Source organism: Tachysurus fulvidraco, chromosome 11, assembly GCF_022655615.1.
Source record: "Tachysurus fulvidraco isolate hzauxx_2018 chromosome 11, HZAU_PFXX_2.0, whole genome shotgun sequence".
Classification (NCBI taxonomy): domain Eukaryota; kingdom Metazoa; phylum Chordata; class Actinopteri; order Siluriformes; family Bagridae; genus Tachysurus; species Tachysurus fulvidraco.
The window spans coordinates 14,515,191-14,542,170 of NC_062528.1; the positions used below are offsets into that span (position 1 = coordinate 14,515,191).

At 37.6% G+C, this 26,980-nt stretch overlaps 1 protein-coding gene across 3 annotated transcripts; it reads left to right on the forward strand.

Annotated features, from left to right (window-relative positions):
• The first annotated feature begins 1,372 nt into the window (after positions 1 to 1,372).
• On the forward strand, positions 1,373 to 25,934 carry sacs (sacsin molecular chaperone). 3 transcript variants are annotated; one of them, XM_027147567.2, is made up of 11 exons: positions 1,373 to 1,628; positions 2,901 to 3,155; positions 4,699 to 4,849; positions 7,903 to 7,993; positions 8,369 to 8,454; positions 9,265 to 9,376; positions 9,474 to 9,620; positions 9,732 to 11,217; positions 11,370 to 11,461; positions 12,048 to 12,074; positions 13,479 to 25,934. In XM_027147567.2, exons 2-11 carry the CDS (start codon positions 3,133 to 3,135, stop codon positions 25,034 to 25,036), a joined length of 13,773 nt encoding a protein of 4,590 aa, XP_027003368.1. In that variant the 5' UTR covers positions 1,373 to 1,628; positions 2,901 to 3,132; the 3' UTR covers positions 25,037 to 25,934. The 3 variants fall into 3 exon arrangements, with proteins under 3 accessions (XP_027003368.1, XP_027003385.1, XP_027003377.1); XM_027147584.2 differs by lacking the exon at positions 12,048 to 12,074; XM_027147576.2 differs by lacking the exon at positions 1,373 to 1,628 and having other exon boundaries at positions 2,789 to 3,155.
• The last annotated feature ends 1,046 nt before the right edge of the window (positions 25,935 to 26,980 follow it).

A 26,980-nucleotide genomic window follows, 5' to 3' on the forward strand; every position in this document is an offset into this window, starting at 1 on the left:
TAACCGCAAGTAGACGAGTCATGTGTGTGCTGTAAGATCCCAGCTCGGTGTTCATATGATCCCTGTAGTGTGTGTGCTGTAAGATCCTAGCTCGGTGTTCATAGGATCTCTGTAGCGTGTGTGTGTGTGTGTGTGTGTGTGTGTGTGTGTGTGTGTGTGTGTGTGTGTGTGTGTGTGTGTGTGTGTGTGTGCAGTGTGATGTTCCAGCTCTGAAGTCCTCGCTCATCTGCGCGCTCTACAGGCGATTGGCTGACCGCGTGCACTTTGATGTGCAATCAACCAAAAGGTGCACTATTATACTGGATTAATAGGTCTTCTAATCATCCTAATATACAGAGAAGTTTGCAACATGTAATAAATATGATTAAGTCAGTCTGCAGAACTTATACAGGAGTGTGAAATGAGATTAGAGAAGGGGTGAAATTTTGGGAGAGGATTATATCCACTTCCCTGGTGCAACTAACACATTCCTTTTTCTTCATGCTGGTAAAAGCAGTAAAAACAAACTCAAATCAAGAAATCTGAACAGTTTGAAAATGTAATTTTATTCATTTAATACTAACAACACACGTTTAAACATAGAACAGTAAATCCAAATAAAATCATTTTATAATAATCATATAGAAATAATTTATACAGTTTTTCAGTTCAATCTTTACAGTTTTTACTGGAAGAATTAATAAATGAACTTTTATATTTAAAAAATAGATATTATTATTAGTATAATAATAATAATAATAATAATAATAACAACAACAATAATAATAATAATAATAATAATAATAATAATAAGCAGTAGTAGTAGTAGTAGTAGTAGTAGTAGCAGCAGCAGCACTAATTAGATAATTAGCTTATTTTTATAGTATTAGTTTTATTGTAGTCATGTGAATGCTTATACTGCCCTCTACTGGTTGCCTGATTATCATGAAACCAATCCAACTAAACAAATTAGCACACCAGAAACAAATATATATTCATATCATACATATCATATGTATTGGAGTTGTATATGATTGAACATTCCAACAACAGCAACACCGTCTACACACATTTCTAGCCATTAGCCACAAAAATGACTAGTAGCTGATGCTAATTGACTGGGAACTCTAGATTATCTCAGATAACTTCTATGAAAGACAAGACCTAGCCTATATAACAAAATAAAATTAGCTACTAAATTAGAACTGGGATTTTTTTATTAAGTGGTTTGTATGTTTTTAGAAGTGTGTGTGTGTGTGTGTGTGTGTGTGTGTGTGTGTGTGTGTGTGTGTGTGTGTGTGTGTGTGTGTGTGTGTGTGTGTGTGTGTGTGTAATATTTATGTGCTAGCTTGTGTGTTTGCATTTCTTGTAAACTCCTGCCTCTTTAAGAGCTCTCAAGGATCACTGATGCAGGAGATGCAGAAGAATGAGCCTCATCCTCTGGGGATTTACTGTACATGTCCACATGAATCACAGCCTACACTTGCCAGCTATAAATTCATTAAACAAGCCGACCTCCACAAACTGGCTGTGCTTGGCCTCAAATTACCCGTGACATGCGCATTAGATGATGAGGTAAACCTGGGAGTGAAATCTGCAGGGCTGTAGGAGAATGATGCTGCTGCTGAAGCTGTATGGAGCAGGATGTGGTGAGTGTGCAATATCATACAGTACAGTGCTAGCTATAACCCTAGCATTGCTATATTTGTTTATTCATCGCATATTTTACACTAGTGATGACAGTAAAGATTGTGATTCTGGATAAACAAAGTTATTAATAGATGTTATGCTAAGCGTCCTTGTGCTAAGGTTAGATGATGTCATCAAAAATGAGAGCATCATTACTGCGCCATAGATTCTCGCGCACACCAAATAGTCTATACAAAGATGAAAGAATAAGCCAGATAGATAGATAGATAGATAGATAGATAGATAGATAGATAGATAGATAGATAGATAGATAGATAGATAGATAGATAGAATAGAGTAGCAATTGTGCAAATAGACAAGTGCAGATATAGATGTAAACATATGTACAGCATGTAATATATAGGTATATATATAATGTAAACATATGTACAGCGTGTAACATATAGGTATATATGTAAACATATGTACAGTGAATATATATAAAGGCAGAGCATATATTAAGAGGCAGGAGTTTACAAGAAGTGCTCTGCATTGCTATATATATATATATATATATATATATATATATGTGTGTGTGTGTGTGTGTGTGTGTGTGTGTGTGTGTGTGTGTGTGTGTGTGTGTGTGTGAATATTAGGCAGAATGTACAGTAAGGTGTATATACAGAGATACACATAAATAAAAATAGCGCAGATGTAATTGCTTACTTGATCTATTTTATTTTTGTTAGAGACACTTGATCATATATAACAATAGAAGATTTTAAATATGCTGTATTTGGTTAATACGTGTATAATAATCACAAATGGGAGATACCACTTATTGTCCTGTATTGAGCATTAATGCTTTGCACAGTGCATGTATACGCATTTTGAATGTCTGTTCTTATTTGTGGTGTTGTTGTTGTTGTTGTTGTTGTTGTTGTTGTTTTGTGCTGTTTCTGACATCTCTCTGGAGGTGGTGTTAATGATCGCATTCACGCGTTAAAACTTTCCTAAGCAAACGCGCTCAGCCTTAATTGTACTCCAAGTCCCAGCATGCTTAGCGGGATAAAGACGCGTTGACAGTTAGCTTGGTACTTGGGGCTGTGTTCCAAACTGCACACTTGCAGACTTAGAAGCATGTAGTGCTCAGTGATGTACACACTCTTTTGTAGGGTAGCAGGGACAGGACGGTTTAGGGAGCAGACTTCCATTAATAGAAACGGTGTGTATGAGCAACCATGGAGGAAGTATGTGTTTATTTCACATATGCTGTATGTTTCTCTTCACAGGACCGTGAAAAACATGATAATGGACCGGTGCTGAACTTGTACTTGATCTGGGAATAGATGACAACTTATCAGGACCTCTAGGGAGGCGGGTCTCAAAGGAAAAAACAGCTAAATACATGAACCTTTCGTTGGACTGGAAAATCATGGGCTGACACAAACAGAGGTTTTTATTTTTCTCATCAGAAGACCTGAACTGAATGAATGAATCAGAGTGAATAGGAGCAGAACAGAGATGGCAACCTGTCCTGACTCTTGGTAACTACATCAAATAAAACAATATTTTTTTTATTATTATTATTATTTGCTGCGTTTGGATATATCTGTGATTTTTATTTTTATTTATTTATTTATTTATTTATATATTTTTTGTCAAGTCCATTAATGCTTGCTGTCTAATGAGAAAACAAAGCATCAAGGAAGAATGAGAATTTATTTTCACCTTTTTAAAAAAAATAAAATAAAATAATGGTTAGAAATAGCAGAACAGTGCAGTGTGAATAACATGGCAGGCATGTAGCAGTCCTGATAGGACTATAATAAGAAAGCTATCATGCATCTGAAAGCCGCACCCTCTCTAAAGCCCTCTATCTTTGTGCTCATGTGATTAAAAACTTTTGGATGTCCTTTACTCTAACATTCAGGCAATATTTTGTATGAACTGGATACTTTCTACACTGAAAAACGGCTGTTAATGTGACAGGATATTAGTGGCAGCAGGGTTGCCAGACAAGTGCTGGATGAAATGAAATGTATGGAAAACCACAGCAAAATCTATTCAATGTATTATTATTAAAATACTGTAGTATGTTATAGGGTTACATAATATAAAATAAGATATACTTTTGTACAAAACAAACAAGCAAACAAACAAACAAACAAAAAATGGCAGCTAAACAAATATACATCTATGCTGACAGATTCAGAGTAGTTCTGAGATTTCAGTGAGTTAATTCAGTACTAGACATGGTTGAATTTATTGGCAATAGTTATGGTGGCTCCCTGGTTAAGGCTTTGAGTTACAAAATAGAAGATTATGTGTTCGAATTCTGGCTGCTGTGGTTGGGTTAATGGTTATTAAGTAGGTTTTTTAAAGCATCAGCTTGTACTAGAATTTGCATTATTGGAGACATGCGTATCAGGCAGAGATGCAGTTTTATGCGTATTAATTGCTACTGGCCTTTGCATGTTACTATTTGGTTTAAAATAATAATTATAATTGCTTTCTGCAGGTATATAACTGCATTCTGTGGTGTATACAAGTGTTTCTGTGCCTGTTTAGTTGATTAATATTTGAATTTTGATTAAATCAAGAATCATGTTCACCAGCATACTTTAATATCTCAAGACATATCAAAACTACAATATATTAAGATTAAACTGTAATGCAGCAATTTGTCCATTCTTTACAGCCCTACCATGCAGGCAAACTGCTTCACATGCAACTCTAAGGAGCTTTCCCTTAATGACTTCCAGGGTAATTGAATTTGTGTATAAGAGCTAATGTCATAGTGAAAGTCATTCATTTCTATCAAGTGGTATGCTTAACGATTTACTGTCAAGCCTGCAAAATGTAGTGGTGACTATTCAGCAAAAAAAGTAATAAGATTAAAAGGGCCTCCCGTAATATTTAGTTTGAAATGAAATACTTTTGTCTAAACATAAGCACAGACACATATTAAATTGACCACTGACTCGTACAAGATATGATACATTTTTGTTCTACAAACTTATGTTCTATATTATCATTAAATAAATATCATGTTTTTAACCAATATAATTTTTTATTTACACATTTCAGGTTGCTGTTGGTGACAGTCAGACATGAGTACCTAGGCCGAAGGGTCTTCCAAGTCCCTTGGTCCACAGCAGTCCAGCAAATCAAGCAGCTTATATACCAAGAAACCAATTTTCCTGTATGTGAGCAGCAGCTGATTCATAATGGAAAAGTGGTGAGTAATAATCAATGAGCACACTCTAAAGCAAAAATGCTTGCTGAAGCTATATGGAAAAGCTTTTACTTGAATAATAAGGATATTTTAAAAGTACAGGATATCATTGCTGTTTGCATTTTTGTTTATCTTATTTGTGTTTTTCTATTTGTGTTAAAATTAGAGTTTTCATTTTATAGTTTCACTGTAATTCCATTATTTATTTATTTTTTGAAAACCTATATTTTTTCACTCTACACTATTACATTATAACTATGATATTACACCATTGAACTAAGCTGACCACTTCAGCAGCCTGATAATTAGGTTTATAATCTTCTATAACTGATTAATTGAGAGGTGGAGCAGTTCCTGCCTGTAATGTGGCCTGTAATTTTTTTTCCCAGAATATTTTCAATTTTCTGTTCTCTGACACACAGTAGTAAACATTTGATTACAGTTATTTGTATGTGAATGAGTAATGTTTCTAATAGGTGAAAGAAAATTGATGGAGAGCTCTGAACTTTAACTTTTGTATATAAAAGGTTATTCGAATGCTGTAAGAGTCATAAATCGTTAGAATTATGTGTCAGGTTTAAGGCACTTTTAAAGCTTGTTTCTCAAATCCTTCTTGAAATAAAAACAATAATATGACTTGGTTTAGGTAAGTAATGGTTTAGGCAGGTTTTAATATTTGCAGTTGTAAAATAAAATAAAAAAATGTATATCTTACATTATTGAAGTGACTTCAACTGATTTAAGGACTAGTCATGTGGTTCGAAATTAAACCAATGCAAATAGTTTGCATAAATATGAGACTGGATAATAAATTTATGTCCAAATAATAAAAAGGTCTGAGTAATTGTAGGAATACAGTACAGACTATGATGTGAATTAGACTATATGACCTGAGGCAATTTTCACTGCTTGCCTTGACTGCCATAACATGCGACCTTAAAACAGGGAAGCCTTTATGATTGAAAAGAACAGGTGGGTGAGCTCTCCTGAAGCTTACTTATGTCACAATCAAAAAATAATCACAGCCTAAGCAGTCTGTAGATCTAGATACAGCCAAGCAGATAATCTGGGAGCAGGCTGAGATTCCATTCACAGTTAAAGTTCAACTCAAATACTGCCAGAGCAAGTCTTGACTTCATATTTCTTGATTCGTTTTTCATATATCCCTGCATTTTACTAGATAATAAACAGTTCCCTCTGATACTGGCGATAAGCCAGCATCTGTAATAAGTTTTGGAATTTTTGCTTGTGGTGATTCTTGCTGGAGATGCTGTGACAAGTTCCCAACTTGCCGAGCAGTGAAACAGGGAAAATAAAATGGAAAGAACAACGTCAGCAAAAATGATGTAAATACTGTCTGAGATGTTCTCAGATTGTACATGCAAACGTCTTCTGTGGCTACAACCTGCTCAGCAGTCGTAAGCTGCCCTGTGTTACTGAATGTAATGGCACCATATAATGATTTTATTCATTCAAGTATTAGACTAAGTACTCAGAGTGATGTTTGAAATTAACTATGGATTTACATCGGTATTGCAATTATTCTTTTCAGTATCACATTTTAGAAGATTGAATTTATTTACCCAACGTGGGATAGAAGTGAGACACAGTCCAAGCAAAGAGCTGAGAATTTGTGGGTTAAGCACTTGAAGTCTCAACAGTAGCATCAGATTTGAGCTTAAAAAAAAAAATTAGGATTTTAGGTAACATGGTGAATATGGCATTCGCTAAATTCCAGGGGTTTCGTTACCACGATGTAAAGTGGGCGTGTTTCCGGAGGTCTTGGAAAAACGACCTCTTTCCAAAAAAACCAACAGCATACTATGAAGGACAAAATAGTCATACGGGTAGATTTATTTAGAAAACAAATAAACAACCAAAAACTACAGTTAGGGTTAGGGTTAGATTATCAAATAGGGCACGCCTATCCGATGACGCAATATCTGTTACGCTGTTCTGAAATCCCTGGAAATAAGTGCATCTCTGGTGAATATTTTGTAATAAAGCGAAGCCATAATTTAATATATTGCCTAGTTTTTCAAGATCTATTCTTAAGGCAATAAAACACTTATATGGCCAAATGTTTGTGGACCATCACACCTATATGTGACTCTTCCCCAAACACTATAAGCAAAGTTAGATGCACCAGGCCTCCTCTTCTGACATCAGTGTCTTTACTCTGTCCTAATGCACTGTGGCTGAATAAACACAAATCCCCATAGCCTACAATCCAAAATCTTGTGGAAAGAATACTTTAACTAAATCTATAATGTGATATTCAACAAGGACATATGAGTATGATTGTACAGGTGTCCACATATTTTCGGCAATATAATGTGTATCGTGTGGCATTTATTCGTTTTAAAATGAGATCAAATGAATTATATTATTAGCCAATTCATGCTAAATAACTGGAGGCCATGTATAAAGTATGATATTTATATATTGGTATTTCATGGTCACAGCATAATATTTAATGGCCAATACTCAAAATATTTACTCGTGGCCTTTTTTTTTTACCTCATTATATTAATTTGATGCCACTATGTCAGCATCTCTTCAGAAATATATAATAAGCAACAGATTGCTTGGGAGGAACACTGATGATTTGCTGATCAGTTTTTTAAGGCTGCAACTGTGTGTGCCAGAACATGTTGAGCATTGCGGCTGAGGTAGAAGAAACGCTTGCTTTGAAAACATTCTGTAGCCCTTTTGACTTGTCTGAACAGAATATTGAAGATTTCCTAAACCCTTCTGCTGATTTTATACCTTGGGGCTTCACTTAGCTACATGCCCTTCTGCTGCAGAGTGGGATTGCCCAACGTGATCAGATGCTCAAAATGAACTAGAGGAGCTTTGTAACTCAGTTAAATGATACTGAGATTATATATGACCCTCTACTAGAGTGCCAGTGTCTCAAAGAGAGTCAAACTCCCTTTCCAAAATATTGATAATCAATCCACATATGTATAAGCTTACTGTAAATTTTACCAATACATTGTTCTACTGATGACATGATATTGAGAGAATCTGCTTTTTTTTTTTTTTAATTATAGATCAAGGACGGAGTTGTAGTTGGATCTTTGGTACTACAAGGGAGTCCAGAAATAACCATGACACTGCATGGAAGAGGGCTACGAGGCGGTGGTAACTTACGAAAATGTTTATAGATAACACATGCATAATAAAAATACAGTTAAATATTCCCATGAATTAGGATGGCTTTAGTATTCATACAATTTTTTATTAGTACTTACTAATTTTCATTAACCTAGGTTACAAAAAATACCTGCCATAAATACATTGCAAAAAATTGGAATAAATGTATATCACAATCAAAAATGATGTTTTGATCGTTTTACAATAATGTCTTTATGTATATTTTGGTAATATACAATTTATTTACTGTAACTTTCCCATTAAACATCTTGTTACTTTTGCAGTCGGTGTATGTAAACTTTTGCATTCCTGTATTTTATTCCATCTAAGAAATATTTTTACCTGACAAATGCTCTCTTACAGGGAGGTTTGGGCAAACCACTCCACCTTTGGTAGAGTTTCTTAAAGACATTTTACGGCGATATCCAGAAGGCGGACAAATACTGAAAGTAGGTTTTGTGATTATCAATATCAAATCTACTTAATGTTAGACATGCGAAATGAAATATAATTTGATGGGCCATGAGCAATGACAACAGCTTCAACTACCCTTAGCACAGATTCTACAAGTCTCTGGAGTTGTCCTTGAGAGATGAACATGATACTTCTAAATGATATTCTATTAGTTGGTGTTTTTTGCTGATGGTGGTGCTAAATGATGTCTCACATGTGGTTCCAAAATCTCTGATAATTATTTACTATTGAGATCGGGTGACTATGAAGGCCACAGTGTATGATTTACATAATTTTCATCAATTATTCAGTGATCCCTTTAGAACGGGTGGGGTCATCCTGGAGGAGACCACTCCCATCAGGATAGAAATGTTTTATCATAGGATAAAGGGGATCAGGCAGAGCTTTGTATTGATTTGCAGTGATGTTTGTCTCTAAATGGACACGTGGATTTGTGCCAGCAAAATTAATGCCCCTACAGCATTACAAGGTTCATGCCTTTCCTTTAATTTGTCACCCATTTGTAAATAACTTTTTTTGAAAACCACATGAAATCTACCTAGATTTTGATTTGAAATATTTATAAAATTGTAAATATGTCAGTGTCGTATTCACTGTGGTCATAAGTTCTCCCTGCTAAGTCTTAAAATGAGAATTCAGTGTCTTCAAATAAATGGGCTTGCGTAATTGACTTAATAGCTTAGAAAAATAGCATTAAAGCAAACATTATGTACATACTCTAATTATTATCCTAATAAACCAGCTCTAATGATCATTTCTTGGCTCTTGATCTCTAACTCTTTTAGGAACTGATTCAGAATGCAGAGGATGCAGGAGCCACAGAGGTTAAATTTATGTATGATGAGAATGAGTATGGGGTCGAGTCACTTTGGTCACCTGATATGGCCCAATATCAAGGTAAATATTTTTAATTTTAATTTGATATTTGATGTACAGAATCTGTGTTCATTGTACTAAGCTTATTATTCTATTGTAATGCAATCTTCTCTACCAGGAACGGCCTTGTACGTGTACAACGATGCAGTTTTTACGACAGAGGACTGGAATGGGATTCAAGAAATTGCTAGGAGTAGGAAAAGAGAGGACCCATTGAAAGTTGGGCGATTTGGGATTGGATTCAACTCTGTTTACCACATAACAGGTAAGTGTAGTGCAGTCAAATTCTCATATATCAGATACCGACTTTTGAAAAATATAATTTTTAGGTACTATTCATTTCACACAATAAAGATGAATTTCCTGACCTTTTCAGATGTCCCGAGTATATTTAGTGGGGATCAAATTGGGATGCTGGACCCTCATCAGATGCTGTTTGGAGTCCATGAGTCTGGACAGTGCTGGAACTTGAAGACAGACATAAAAGAGATAACGGAGCTGAATGACCAGTTTGCACCGTACTTTGGCATTTTTGGCAACTCTGAAAAGACCATCAAAGACGGCAACTTTCCAGGAACGCTTTTTCGCTTCCCACTCCGTATGAAGGCTTCTCAACTAAGCAGCAATGTGTACAATAAAGAGAAGGTTCTAGAGCTGTTTGAGTCTTTCAAAGCTGATGCGGACACGGTTCTGCTCTTCCTGAAGAGCGTACAGAAGGTCTCTCTGCATGTCCGTGAGTCAGATGGTACTGAACGGGTGCTTTTCCAAGTCTCAGCAGGTGAGAATTCTGAACACAAATTTGAGCAGACAAACTCTCTGAAAACTCTATGCCAGGCCATTGACAGCTATAATAATGGTGTTCCAGTTAATTATGTCACTTGCAGTACATACCAGCTCAGTATTGAGGTGCAGGATAAAACTTCAAAAGAAATTCAGAAGACCACTTGGTTGGTTTGTAATGCTGTGGGAGGACGAGGCATGTGTAGCGAACTGGACAGTCTTGCAGATGATCTAAAGTTCATCCCAATTATCGGCATAGCTTTACCACTGAAGCTTCTTGATGATGAAGACAAGGGAGCAACTTCTATCTTCTCAGGGCGGGCATTCTGCTTTCTTCCACTGCCCCTAGGAGAAGAGAGTATGACAGGGTTACCAGTGCATGTCAGTGGTTTTTTTGGCTTGACTGATAACCGTAGGAGTATCAAATGGCGGGAGGTGGACCAGTGGAGGGACCCAGCAGCCCTTTGGAATGAACTCCTTGTTGCAACAGTCATTCCAAAGGCATACTACACGCTCATTATGGAGACTATTAGTAGAATTCAGACCATGAAAGACCAAGATTTTTCAATTTCTCCTAAAAATATTTATGAATCCTGGCCAGATCCCAACAGGATACGATCACACTGGAGACCCATTCTCAAGTCTCTGTTTCATGACTTGCTCCAGGAGCCAGTCATCTACTCTCTCAGCAACTCTTGGGTCAAAGTGGATGATGCAGTGTTTTTAGAGTTAGATAGTACAAACGACAGCATCGAATCAGTAATCACATACCTCCAGAACTCAGGGATGATGCTGGCCAGAGTACCAGCCAGTACTTTTGCTGTCTTGACCACATTTTTGACCAAATCTGACAGCTTAAAAAGAGTGACTCCTTCTTTTGCACGGCAGATGCTAAGGAAAACTGGGCATAAAGGGTCATCCAGTGAGAAGCTACTTCTGCTTGAATTTATCCTCAGTGATGGCTGTTACAGTGACCTTATTGGACTAGAGCTGCTGCCTTTGCAAAATGAGACATTTATTGCATTTTCTTCCTCTGTGAGTGACAAGGATGCTGTGTATATTGCCTCTGAAGAGTATCCAAGGTATGATGTTAAAGTTTTTTAATGATCGTTGCTTTTTTTTGCTCAGATAGATGTGTAGTGACATTTTACCTGAACATTCAGCAAAGACTTACATTAATTGAAAGCCTTTTTTTTATTATTTTATAGAACAATGTTCTTGAATTCCTCAACAGGTCCCTTTACCCTGGTTTGGAAGGAAGATTTATACTAGAAAGTATTTCCCCAGAAGTCCTGAATTGCCTGAAAGAAGCAGCCAAAAGTAGAGGTAAATATATAAATGAGCATGATCATAAACACCATTTTATTATGGCGGTGTGTCCAAAATGAGTGAGCCAGATTAAACCTGATTAAAATAATCAAAAATGTTGATTTTGGGTTGAAATTATAATAATAATAAAAAAGCTTTACTTTGAAAGTACACCCAAGTTAGGTGAACAGTTTAGGAATTACTGCACTTTTTGTGGTCCCCTCAGTTTCTGAGAACAGATATGTTCTTTGTACACAGTTCAGAATATAGTACTACATGCGGTTACCTTCTGTAGTGTTAATCACATATTAGCTATTTTAAGCCTGTTAAAAGAAACGTGATAACCTTTGGTGCCAGCCAACATTTTTTTCCAGGAATTGCTGCTGACACAAACTTTAGGTGATAATGTGTTGGCAGAGAACAGCATTCCTCTCATCTGAGTGCATTGTCACAGAATTTATACTGCATTTACATTGTAAAATTTAAATCATTCTTTTATATTGACCTTTTAGAAAATTAATACAATTCACTTTTTTTAATTTACATTTTTTTCTTTTTGTGAGAGTAACTGTGTTTTTATTTTGATCCTGATGTTGAATATTAGTTCAGCAGTATCTCTGGGGTTGTTCAGGTGAGTAAATGTTGTGTCATGCCCGTGGAGTGGGACAATCCTTAATTCTCCTCCTTAAACTAACTAATTTCCATGTGCTAACAAATTTTACATTACTGTTGTAAATTATTATACTATGTAAAAGTGAAGACCAAAAGAAGAAAAATAATAATTAAAACAGTACGGTGTTAACGTGTTAGTATGATTACAGCATGTGGTGCATGATACATGTACTTTCACTGTTTGTATATTGTGCTTTAACCTGTGATTGTATAAACTATGGTGTGTACTTATTGAAATGTGTATTATATCAAATAAAAAATAATGGAAGCATTTTTCAATAGTAATGCTACTGAATTGAATGCTAGTTGAATAATTATAAACGTAATTTTTTGTTGAAATGTTCACTTTATTAGGAACACCTATGCATCTGCACATTCCTGAAATAGTTTTAATCATGTGGGAGCAAAATCATGCAGATACAAGTGAAGTGCTTGAGTTAATGTTCACATCGAACATCAGAATGGGGTAAAAATGTGATCCTTGCTTGACCATCTCATGTTGAATGTGTTCATTGGTGCCAGGCAGGTTAGTTTGTGCATTTCAGAAACTGCTGCTCTGCTGGGATTTTCACTCCCAACAGTCTGTAAATTTTAAACAGAATGATGCAAAATCAAAAAACATCCAATGAGCAGGTAGGAATAATTTGTTGATGAGAGAGGTCAGAGGAGAATCGTTTTACTGGTTACAGATCAGAGGACAGCTATAATAACTCTAAACTATTTATAACCATGGTAAACAGAAAAGCAGGTACAAATGTACAACATAACAAAAGCATATGGTCTGATATACAGTAGCAGAAGGTTCCATTCTAGTCAGCCAAAAATGGGAATCTGAGGTACTTTGGGCACAATCTCACAGAAACTGGACAGATGAACACTGGAAAATGACGAGGTGATGCTTGTTTTTCCAATATGTGCAGTTTCAGTGAACCTGTGCACACCGAATCACTATATTCCACTGTATGTGCAGATGTATAGGTGCAAGCTGCTAAATCTAAACACAAATCAGCCAATAACTTAACCATTCCATGGATGCTTCCATTATTTTTAAACATCCTGGTGTTTACTGCAGTGGTATGCTTTGTACTAAATTAGCAACTGTAGTCAGAGGATTTGAAATATGTACAACACAAACATGGATTGATGATTAAAAAGGCAGTAATCTCATAAATGTTTTGAGTAAGCATGCAGTTATTCAAATTATGCTGGCAAATATGATAAAATTCCAAGTTATATAACTCCACTAGTCACAGGTAGCTGCTCACAGGACATAAGGACCAAATAAGCATCATTGTTTTAAAGAATTTGTACTAAGCATCAATAATAATTAGTTGGATTTTTTTTGTCTCTTGGATTTTTCTAGGAAGGCCCTGTACTCAGGTTCATGTTCTAACCCCAGAAAAATCAGCACGTCTCATAAAAGAAGTCCTTACCACAACATGGCCTTCCAGAGACTTTTCTGTTCAGTGGTATCCTGGTGATGAAGAGAAGAAGCATCCCTTGGTATCTTGGCTGCAAATGGTTTGGAAACATCTGTATATTAACTTTGCTGATGACCTTAGTATGTTTGAAGACATGCCTCTGATTCCAAATGTGCCACTAAATGACAGTATGGAATCCTTGGAGCTCTTGCGTCTCAAGACTCCATCTCCTATCATTGTTGTGAATGAAGAAGAGAGTGCACTTTCTGAGGACCTGCTGGAAGTGATAAAGAAAGTTGGAGGGGTTGTCTTACAAAACTTGGATTCTTGTTTGCAACACCCACTCCTGAAAAATTACATCCATTCGTTATCTCCAGGCACTGTGCTACAAATTATGGACAGGACCTCGTCCCAGAGACTGGCTAGCCAAGTTTCATCCCTCACTGTCAATCAAAAGGTGGCCCTCAAAGGCTTTCTAGCTGGTCTTAACGATGTAACTGAAAAGGAGAAACGTATAATTCAGGAGCTTCCCATCTTTTTGAAAATGGGCAAGTTTTCAGACAAAGACACCCCATCTTTTACTTTCCTTAAAGGTGCTAAAGCACTGCAACATACTGCCAAACACCCTCCAGATGTTAAACTATCCATTAATGTGGTTGACTGCAGTGATGAGGCTGCGATTCGTCTAATTCGACTGTTAAATGTGGAACAGGTAAAAACCACTGAATTGCTGAAGGTCATTATTCAGGACATTGAGAAAGGTTTCTACACCAAAGAAGAAATGGAAAGCATCATGCTCTGGACCCTAACTCATTTATCATTTCTTAAAAATGAAAACAAAGCAGTGATTTCATGGCTTTCCTCTCTTAATTTTATGTATTCCTCTAGTGGAAAACCTCTTGCAGCAATGGACTTTTTTGATCCTGATCTGGAGATACTACAGGACCTGTTCTACATGGAGGAAAAGACAAGATTTCCACCAAACACCTACACATCATCTCCTGATGTTCTTCATTCACTAAGACAGATAGGGCTCAAGAATGAGGTGCAACTTACTGAAAAAGATGTACTTCATGTTGCCCAGAAAATTGAAGAGTTAGGGGGAAGCCCTAATCCAGAATGGGAATCTATTTTGAAGAAGGCAAAAACACTACTTACTATCCTAAACAAACAAACAAAATTAGTGAAGTCATCAGAAATTCAAGCATCCCTCCAAAATTTGAAATGGGTACCAGTCTGCAAGGACAGGCCTTTAAATTATCCTAAGTCTCTGATCTGGAAAGGAGACTCTTGTAATATTTCCTCTCTCTGTGACATGTGCAATATATCTCATGCAGTGCTTGTTGGCTCTTCAATAGCACTGGTAGAACGAATATCTGGTGGCATGAAAAAAGCCCTTAAGCTATCCATGGAGCCTCAAGTTGACCAAGTGCTCCAACATTTAAAAGCAGTAAATGATTGGCACAAATCGCAGGTATTTACCACAGAGGACTGGTATCAGTTTCAACAGATCCTCTTTGAAATTTATGGTTTCATGCAAGTTCACATAGAGGATGCAAGAGAAGCAGTGAAGTCTCTGTCCTTTGATTGGGTATGGACTGGAAAAACATTTGCTTCCCCTGGATTCACAGTTCTAAATCCTGTCCAAGATTTGGATCTACAACCTTACTTGTACTCACTACCAAAAACCATTGCAAAGTTCCACAAACTTTTCAAATTATGTGGTTCTATTGATGAAATTGACCCTAACCATGTGCTTAATGTGGTTACAACAATCAAGAACAGAAGTGAACAAGAAATGACAAAGGAAGAATCTAAACATAATATCCTACTCTTGGTAAATATCTTACGGTGGTTGTACAACAATCAAATATCAGTGGAAATTGACATGCCAGTGCCAATTCTATGCTACAAAGATCCAAGCAAATTAATCATGAAACCAATTCATGAATGTGCATACTGTGATATCAAAGTCGATGATTTGAACGACTTACTTGATGATACTTCAGAGCCAATTATCCTTGTACATGACGATATTCCCATGAAAACTGCAGAGTGGTTAAGAGTTCCATGTTTGAGCACAAGACTAATAAATCCAGAGAACCTTGGCTTTGAACAATCAGGCCAGCGGGAACCTCTAACAGTAAGAATAAAAAACATTCTAGAGGAATATCCATCTGTTGCAGATATCTTCAAAGAGCTCCTGCAAAATGCTGATGATGCAAATGCTACTGAATGCAGTTTTCTGATTGACATGAGAAAAAATCTTGATATACGAGAGAACCTACTGGACCCTGGAATGATTATCTCCCATGGTCCTTCTTTGTGGTCGTATAACAATGCTGTTTTCTCAGACACAGACTTCCTCAATATAACGAGACTGGGTGGATCCCTGAAAAGATGTGAAGCAGACAAAGTAGGCAAATTTGGATTAGGGTTCAACTCTGTATATCATGTGACAGACATACCTATTATCATGAGCAGAGAATTTATGATTATTTTTGACCCAAACATCAATCACATTAGCAAACACATCAGGGACAAGTCAAACCCAGGCATCAAAATCAACTGGAGTAAACAACAGAAAAGACTAAGAAAGTTTCCTAACCAGTTCAAGCCTTTTCTTAATGTCTTCAACTGCCAGCTTCCTCTGTCCCAAGAGTCCCCCTACAAGTATGATGGAACTCTTTTCAGACTTCCTTTCAGAACAGAACATGAAGCAGCTTTAAGTGAAATTAGCAGTATATACTACAACACCACTGATATATATTCACTTGTCGATGAGTTCAGCATCTGTGGGCATCGGCTTATTCTTTTCACTCAGCATGTTGGGACAATGGTCCTGAAGTATTTGAAATCTGAGGAGTCGAATCCTGCTGCTGCACAGGATGTAGTCACAATAAACAAGAGTGTGTGGTCTTCCAAAGCGACATATGGCCCTCTTAGTATTCTGAAATCTGCAGCCAAGGTCATGAAAAAAGTTTCAACCACCAACAAAGTACCTGCTGATATTCCTAAATCTGGCTCTATCATCAGAATTGTGGTTGAGGAGTACCACAATGTGTTCAGACGTATTCTTGATCTACAGTCGCCACTTTTCAGAGGTTCAGAAGAAGATCCATCTGCATACTTTGAGATGGCAGCCAAAGGCTCTCAAACCAGGAGACTTACTGATGAAATTCCTCAGAAGGGTGTCGAAACCACAACCTGGCTCATCTCTTCATGTATGGATGTGACTGAAGCTCTGAAATTTTCTCTGAGTGAAAGTGGAAAACGACTAGGATTAGTGCCATGTGGGGGTATAGCAGTTCTGCTCTCTGAAGAAGAAAATCGAAAATGGACATTGCGGACAAATGCAAGCCCAATCGGAGAGGTGTTCTGTTATTTACCTCTCAGAATAAAAACTGGACTACCAGTACATATAAATGGATGTTTTGCAGTTACGTCAAATCGGAAGGAAATATGGAAGACGGACACAAAAGGACAATGGAACTCCATTTTCATGAGACATGTGATCGTGCAGGCATACATGGCTGCACTTAATATGTTGCGTACCATGTCCGAAAATGGGGAACTCCTTGATTATCACTACTATGCAGCTTGGCCTGACCCTGGAGTTGTGCATGATGACTTTAATTTGATTTGCCAAGGAGTATACCAAGAAATTGCCAAAGGCCAGGATCAAGACAATTCGAATGTCTTCTCAGATGGCAAAACCTGGGTGTCAATCAAGTATGTTAGGTTCTTGGATGACACATTGCTCTGCAAACCTGATGTTGGACCTGCTGCTTTCCAGATATTTATGAAATATCTGAAAAAGTGTGGCTCGCAAAATCTCTGTGCTGTAGAATTGCCAGACTGGGTCAAAGAAGGCTTTGATGATGCTGGCTGTAAAGGGAAACTGTTGGAGAACACTCTCACAGAGAAACAGTTCTTCACAGATGTATTTTTCCCCTATATACAAGACATAGACAAAGACCTTCGTGACCCCCTGATGCATTATGTCCTCGATGAAAAATTGGAGGATTTTGCAACTATTCTAAGAGAAACCCCCTGCATTCCTTGCTCAGGGCCATCACACAGTCTTGTTCTGCCATCTCGGCTGATACATCCAGAAGGAAGAGTTGCAAAACTGTACAACAGTGATGATGGGCGATTCCCTGAAGGAACTGTTAAGGACTATATTAATCCAATATGCTTGGTGAAATTAGTACAGTTGGGCATGGTCAAAGATGACCTTTCCTGGGAAGACCTGACAGAGCGTGCTGAATCGGTTATAGTTCTTAATGAAGTTGATCATACTGCTGCATGCCAAAGGAGCAGTATACTGCTTAGTTTGATTGATGAAAAACTCAAAATGAGAGACCCATGGGCAAATGAATATGTTGCAAAGTTACAAGCCATCAGCTTCCTTCCATTCTTGACTAAGCCTGCTGGCTTTTCTCTTCCCTGGTATGGAAATAATTTCCCACAGTCTACAATGTTTTCTGCAACAGAACTTTTTACAACAGACCATCAGGATACTGTATGTTTGATGAAGCCAATCCTGAATGAAAACTCTCCATCTTTTAAAGGGTGTGGCCCCATGTGTCTGGCTGTGAAAGACTATCTCGGACTGATAAAAAAGCCATCTGTTGGGTTAGTCATCAGTCAGCTTAAAGAACTATCAAAATCATTTGATGGTGTCACACTATATCAAGAAAACATAACAAATGCTTGCTACAAATATCTATATGAAGAGATGATGCAGACCAAAGATGTTAAGGAAGAAATTCTGGAGGATCTAAAAACATTTTGCTCCATTCTAGTGGAAAACACATATGTAAATCCATCAAAAGTAGCATTTTATTTGAATTTTGATGCTGCTCCATATCTATACCAACTTCCCAACAAGTACAGAAACAGCTGTCGTGAGCTTTTTGAAACTGTGGGTGTTCTTCCAAACTTCACAGTTGAAAACTTCTCAGCTGTTCTAGAACTTATTAAAAATGAATGTGGGAGAAGAGGTCTCTCAGAGGACAACTTTCAGCTATGTCGTAGAATCATCAGTGAAGGAATATGGAGTTTAATTAGAGATAAAAATCAAGAGTTCTGCCAAAGCAACTATGGACAGATACTTTTACCAGATAGCAATCTCACTTTGCAACCTTCCAGATCATTGTGCTACAATGACTGCCCTTGGATAAAGGTCAGAGATACAACTGTGAAGTATTGTCATGGAGATATCCCAAGAGAGGTGGCAGTAAAATTAGGTGCCATTCCAAAACGGCATAAAGCATTGGAAAGGTATGCTTCTAATATCTGCTTCACCACACTTGGAAGTGAGTTTGGGCAAAAGGAGAGACTCACAAGCCGAATCAAGAGCATCCTCAATGCATACCCCTCAGAGAAGGAGATGCTAAAAGAGCTTCTACAAAATGCAGATGATGCCAAAGCAACAGAGATATACTTTGTGTTCGATCCCAGGACCCATCCAACTGACAGAATATTTGATGATAAATGGGTGCCTATGCAAGGTCCATCTCTCTGTGTGTACAACAATCAACCATTTACAGAGGATGATATCAGAGGTATTCAGAATCTTGGCAGAGGTACCAAAGAGGCAAACCCTGGCAAAACTGGACAGTACGGTATTGGATTCAATTCAGTATACCACATCACTGATTGTCCATCTTTCATTTCAAATAATGACATCCTTTGTATCTTTGACCCACATGCACGTTTTGCACCTGGAGCAACAACTGTTAGCCCAGGAAGAATGTTCAGAGATCTGGATTCTGACTTTAGGTCTCAATTTTCTGATGTCTTGAACCTATATTTGGGGAATCATTTCAAGCTGGAGCGCAGCACAATGTTTCGATTTCCTATTCGCACTGTAGAAATGGCAAAACATTCTGAGATTAGCTCAGTACCTGCGTCAGATAGAATGGTACAAAATCTTCTGGACAAACTACGGACAGATGGTGCAGAACTACTTATGTTTTTGAATCACATGGAAAAAATTTCAATATGTGAAATAGAATATCGGACGGGAGAATTTAAAACACTGTATTCCGTCACTGCAAAAATCACAGATGGTGATCGCTTGAAGCGTAAACAGTTCCATGCCAGTGTAGTGGACAGTGTGACAAAGAAAAAGCAGCTGAATCAAATCCCAGTACAACAAATAACATACACAATGGTTATTGAAGACTCAGATGGAAACTCAACAAACTGGCTGGTATGCAACAGAACAGGATTTTCTGATATGGAAAAAGTTTCAAAAAGTGTAGTGTCGGCCCACAAAAATGAGGACATAACACTTTTTCCCCGTGGTGGGGTGGCAGCATGTACTAGTCACAATTATAAAAAGGCTCATAGAGCCTTCTGTTTTCTTCCACTTGCACTTGAGACAGGCTTGCCATTTCATGTGAATGGGCATTTTGCCTTGGATTCTGCCAGAAGAAACTTGTGGAAGGATGATAATGGAGTTGGGGTAAGGAGTGACTGGAACAATAATCTAATGATGTTATTAATAGCCTCTGCCTACGTTGAGCTGCTAATTCAACTGAAAAGGCGAATGTTCCCTGGACATGATCCCACAGTGACAGTTCTACAGGGAGCACCAATTCACCAAGTCAAAGATATGTTGCGGAAGTTCTTGTCTTTCTTTCCAGTAAACAGACTGGACATTCAACCAGACTGGTACTGTTTGGTGAAGGCAATCTATCAGTGTATTCATGCAGAACTGAAAAGACTTCTGCCTGTTGTTAGGGCACCACATTTGGATAACAGTGATCTTTTGCACTCGGCATTATACATTTCCTGGGTGAACACATCAACTTCATCTAAAGGCAGGGCATTCTTTGACAACTTGCTACAAGATGAGTTGCAGCACCTGAAAAATACAGAGTACAATATTAGCACACGTAAGTCAGTGGCAGAAAATGTCTACAGGCTAAAGGCCATGCTTCTGGATATAGGCTTCAATTTAATCTACAGTTGTGATGAAACAGCCAGTCTCTACTTCTGCTTGGAAGATGCAGGTATTCCAGTAAGCTACGTGACACCGGATGATGTCCGATGCTTCCTTTTGACCTTTTCATCCCCAGACACATCTTGTCAAGTTGGAAAACTGCCTTGTCGACTTCAACAGTCAAATTATAAGCTTTTCCACAGTCTGAAGCTGCTTGTGGACTATTGCTTTAAAGATATAGAGGGGGATGACATCAAAATAGAGGGTCTACCACTGCTTTTGACAATGGACAACATCCTGCAAGTGTTTGACTCTAAACGTCCTAAATTCCTAACAAGCCATCATGAACTTGTCTCCTCCAGGACAGAATTGTTCATGCAAACACTCTACATGAGATATACCAACATTCTCTTTAAAGCAGGAGTGGCGAAGGTTTTTGACATAAGCAGTTTTGGAGATTTATTGGGATCTGTCTTACCTCGAGAGTACAGAACCAGGATCCCTGTGAAGTGGAGAGAAAACTATGCAAGTGAATCATGGCTGAAAAGTGCATGGCATTTCATTAGTGAAAATATTGGCATCAAAGATGACCCAACAGAGGTCAAGCCAAAATTTGAGACAGCTACAGAGATCCTTAAAGATTGGGCTTTACTACCAGGGATCAAGTTTATGGTATCAAGCAATAAATTAATTGTACCAGAGCATGATGCTCTGTTACCCTTCAGCCTAATATATGCTGGCATTTTCCCCAATGGGCAAAATGAAAAGGTTTTCCACACCCTGATGAAAGCAGGATGCCTACAAGTAGCAGTAAATAAAATATGTGCAAAAGAGAGTCCCATATTGTCTTTACTAGCTCAGTACACGGCAAATATAGACAATCCTTCAAGCATTCTAAGAACCCTTGAGTACATGATTCAGACGTCTACTTTCAGAGCTGGGAGCTTGACTGACAAAGACTGTGAAGCACTCTTGTTGTACTTTACCTCTAATTTGACAAGTTTATGTCAGGATGATGTGCAACGTCTGAAATTGCTCCCATGTTATAGAGCTGTTAGTGGACAGCATATTAGCATAGCAAACTTTGGAGCTTGTAATATTCTGACCAAAAGCATTCCATCAATTGACATGGAAAAATGGGCACACACTACATCCTCAGCCTTTCTAGTTGATAATCCACAGCTGAAAGAACTCTATACCTTTCTTGAGTGCAAGCCAATTGATGACCTGGAAGTCTACCTGAAGCACCTCCTTCCAAAGTTTGACATTCTGTCACATGAAGGCAAAATCCAACACCTCATTTATTTGAAGGAAAGGATATTGACAATGGAGGAGTCATGTTGCATAAAGGATCAACTCTATGAAAAACTGGAAAATCTGTCATTTATTTTTGACTCAACAAACAGACTAAAACCTGCCAAAGCCTTTTTTGACCAGACTGTAAAAGTGTTTGAAGTGATGCTTCCACCAAAATCTTTCATCCCTGTGGACTTCTTCAAGAAAATTGAGCAAGTATTGAGACCAAAAAATGGAACTTCACTCCTGCCATCATGGATTACATTCCTACGCAAAATAGGTTTAAAATATATTGTGTCTCAGCAACAAGTTCTTCAGTTTGCAAAAGAAATTAGCATCAAGGCACAGACAGAGAACTGGTCTAATGAAAAAGTTCAGGCCCTAGTTGAAGTTCTCTTGAATCACATTTTCAGTGAGAGGACAGATCTGTATGAGGGTGTATTTCTCAAAGAACTCTCAATGATCTCATTTTTATGTCCAGAACGTGCACCAACAGAACTTGTACGACTGCATCCTCAACACCAAGAAATCAGTGGCACTCTTCCTCTAATTCGTTTCAATGGGTCTCAAGTTAATCCAAAATTTAAACAAACAGATGTCATGCAATTACTTTGGACATCGTGTCCTATTTTACCAGAAAAAGCTACCCCAGCAAGCATAAAAGAGCAAGAGGGTACCACCCTTTCAGGCCAAGAGCAGCTTGAACAGGTTTTGACTATGTTAAATGTCAATTCAGATCCACCATTGGAAAAGGTCATTAGCAACTGCAAAAATATTTGCAGCATCACAAACGTGGATGATGACACAGTCAAAACAAGAAATAAAGTCTTGAGGAGAACCTATGAATTCCTAAACGCAGATAAACGGGAATTCCGTTATCAGTTGCGAGGGGTTGCATTTGTTATGGTTGAAGAGGGCTGGAAACTTCTAAAACCAGAGGAGGTTGTGATAAATCTGGACAATGAATCAGACTTCAAGCCTTATTTGTACAAGCTTCCACTTGAACTTGGTACCTTTCACCAGTTGTTCAAATTAATGGGCACTGAGGACATTGTATCAACAAAACAATATGTCGAAGTTTTGTGTCGCATATACAGAAGTTCTGAAGGTAAGCAGCTTGACCCAAATGAAATGAGGACAGTAAAAAGAGCAGTTTCCGGACTCTTCAAAAGTCTCCAGAATGATCCTGTACAGATTCGCAAAGATCTAGAGACTCTCAAAGATTTTACGTTTTATCTACCAAGTCATGATGGTCGGCTTGCCAAGTCAAACAGTTTAGTCTTTGACGATGCACCACATTATAAGAGCAGAATACAGGGTAATGTTGGAGTGCAAATGCTTGTTGATATGAGCCAGTGCTACCTAGGCAAAGACCATGCTTTCCACACTAAGCTCATTATGTTACTTCCACAAAAAATGAGGCCAAGACTTTTAAGTAGTATCTTAGAGGAACAACTGGATGAATCATCACAGAAAATGTGCCAGTTTGGAGCACTTTGCTCACTTCAGGGTCGGCTTCAGCTGCTACTTTCCTCTGAACAGTTTATCACAGGACTAATCAGAATAATGAAGCATGAGAATGACAATGCATACTTAGTAAATGAGGAAAAAGCCATACGGCTCTGCAAAGCACTTTGCGAGGGCTTGAAGGTATCTTGTTTTGAAAAGCTACAGACAACATTGCGAGTTAAAGGCTGCAGTCCTATTCAACACAGCCGTAGTGAAACTCTGGCCTTTTTGAAGCGTTATGGTACATCCGTCATCCACCTCTATATTCAGCATTCGGATAGCAAAGACATAAATTTTCTTCTTGCTCTTGCAATGACTATCAAGTCTGCTACGGACAATCTGATTTCTGACACTTCCTATCTTATTGCTATGCTTGGCTGCAATGACATATACAGGATAACAGAAAAGCTGGACAATCTTGGTGTAAAGTATGACTCAACCGAGCCCTCAAAGCTTGAGCTTCCCCTTCCTGGTACACCAATACCTGCAGAGATACATCATTTACTGCTAATGGACCCAATGAATGTTTTCTATCCTGGAGAATATGTGGGCTATCTAGTTGATTCCGAAGGAGGAGATATTTTAGGGTCCTATCAGCCAACCTACACATATGCCATTATTGTTCAAGAAGTAGAAAGAGAAGAGGATGACAACCCAGGTTTTCTTGGCAAATGTTTTCAAATTGACATTGGATATAGCGAATACAAAATTGTAAGCTCCCTTGATCTATATAAATTCTCCAGGCAAGATGACAGCACCAACATTCGAGATGGTGCACCAGCAACACAAACAAGCCCATCAGAGAGTTCCTCTAAGGGCCCAAGAATGGCACCACCTACTTTTCATGGCAAAGAAAATCGCATACCTCCACCAAAAAAGATGTCTCCTAAAAAGATTAGGATTAATGCATTACCTGAAATTCTGAAAGAAGTTACTTCAGTTGTAGAACAGGCTTGGAAACTTGCTGAAACTGAAAGAAAGAAGATTATCAGAAGATTGTATCTTAAGTGGCATCCAGACAAAAATGCAGAAAACCTTGATGTTGCCACAGAGGTCTTCAAACACTTACAAAATGAGATCAGCAGGATGGAGAAGCAAGCACAAGCAGAGCAAACAACAGACAGAACATCAAGAAGAACCTTCTCTGCATCATCCACTCGTTTTCAGTCAGAGAAATTCTCTTTTCAAAGATTTTACACATCATGGAACCAAGAAGCAACAAGCCATAAATTTGAAAGGCACCAATTTCGAGATCAGTTTGCAAGTTATTCTGGATCATCACATTCTGGTCGTTTCTTTGTGCCACCTTCATTTAAGTCAGTTGGAAATCCTGTGGAAGCAAGAAGATGGCTAAGGCAAGCCAGAGCAAACTTTTCTGCTGCAAGAAATGACCTTCATAAAAATGCAAATGAGTGGGTGTGCTTCAAGTGCTATCTGGCCACCAAGCTAGCATTAATTGCTGCAGACTATGCAGTCAGGGGGAAATCGGACAAAGATGTAAAACCCACGGCATTGGCACAGAAGGTAGAAGAGTACAACACTCAGCTAAATGGACTGACTAAGGATGTCAACATCTTAGAAGGTTATGGTGTTGACAGCCTCAGAACCCGTTATCCTGACCTGCTGCCCTTTCCTCAGATTCCTAACGATAGGTATACTTCAGAGGTTGCAATGAGAGTAATGGAATGTACAGCTCGAATAATTGTCAAACTAGAAAGCTTTGTGCAGCAAAAAATATGATGCATCAGAAAAATACCTGAGTTTTACATCAAGAAACAACACAAATGGTGGCCTTGTGCAATAAGTATGAATGGATTTGCTTTTGCTTATTTCAAGCAAAATCATATGATAGTTATGCACAGTACCAATAATGGTGCTAAATCCTCATGCTTATTGCATATCTTGCTTGTATATGTCCAGTCAGATGCCTGAGCCTGAAAATATTTTTGTTTTTCTGACTTACTTTATAGTGTGAACATTTTTGACATGCAAGTGTACATAACGCTAAAAGGCATAGCAATATTTTTCTTTTTACTATAAAGTTTGTGTTATCCTATGTACAGAATCGACGAGAAAATGCTGCGTTTTTACTTCATGTTTTATATAAACGTATTTTCTTGCCACAGTTATCTATTCGACTGTCCGGAAATTTGCATGCATTTGCACAGCACTGTTGATTAAGGAACGCTTGTGAGATTGCTGAAATTTGAGGGGAAAAAATAGTTGAGCAGAGACTTACACATGAAATGAGTTGTGAATTTAACAGTGGTACATTAAAAATGCAAAAAACGGCCTAATTGTCCTGTCAACTCAGGATGTATACATTTTCAGTACAGTATAGAAATTACCATAGCGTGCATACAAATGTCTATAAGAATTTCTTAATATAAAGATAATCTAGTCCAGTAAAAATTTAACCAATATGTTTTAACCAGACTACTATAACATACTCTGTTAGTCCCATACTTGTAGCACCACAGTTTTTTTTTTAATATTCCAGAGTTGTATCTAGTATTCTCAAAGGATTACTGCATTCCAATAGCTTTTCAACATGTCTTTCTCAAAATTTCATTAATGATCAGATGTTCTGTTTTTTTTTGTTGTTGTTGTTGTTGGTTTTTTTTTTAACAGTGAAAAATTATCTGGCCAAAGCAGTTCATAAGTACACAAAGTAAGAATAAAATGCTTTGATGTAAAAAAACAAGACTCACTTTAGTACAATCAATCTGGTTTTAGTGTAGACAACAACTAAAGCTATTATAGTTACTTTACTTTGCCAGCTAGTAAGTAGTAAGCATATATAATTGCACGGTGTAAAACTGCTTCAACAACATTGTATTTGCTAAAAAGTACAAGTCTGTTATGATTGAAAGATCTGCTTTCCATTAAACCCCTCCGTGCTTGTTACAAGTCTCAACACATATGACGTTAGTAATATGATCTTTAAAATCACAAACGGAGGTTGGTATAGGATTGTAGATTTTTTTTTATTTTTTTTTTAATACACTGTCTATATTCTTTGGATTATTTCCTTCTCCCATTCACTGTGAAACAACCTATTGCAAATTAAGGGATTCTTCTTTTGATTATAGAATAAAGCTATAATTTGTCCTGTGTGTTTTTCATCAAAGACCACAGCAACTAAAACACTGGATAAGGATTCATATGCATTTTGTTGATCTCCTGTCTGTATTTCTTACTTTTGTACCTATTTCATGCCTTATTGTAGCTTATTGTTTGAAATCAATCACAGAGACCACTGATTTTAGCTCTCTTCATGTATATCCTATAATACGGTGTATCTTAACAGTGCCATACAGCTAATAAATAACATCAGCTTTACTACGTAAATGATCCTCCTAGTAATGTTTGTCTCAATGAGATGTTACATGAAACTTTGAATAGTGCATTAAATTAGTGATGATTCTTTTGATTGTGCTACAATTTACATGAAAATATGTGCTAATTCCAGAGCTAATACAAAGGAAAAAATGGTAGACCTCTCCAAAAAAGCATGCATTTTTCTGAGCCAGAATTTGTTGATCATTTAAAAAAGGTAAAGCTACATCATCACACACTTTGAATGTAACATGAAGGCGGTAAATGACAAGGCAATTTATTAATGCTTATTTCTTAGTCTAGACGGCCACTGATATATGGATGTAGGCCTACCTGTGCCATCAT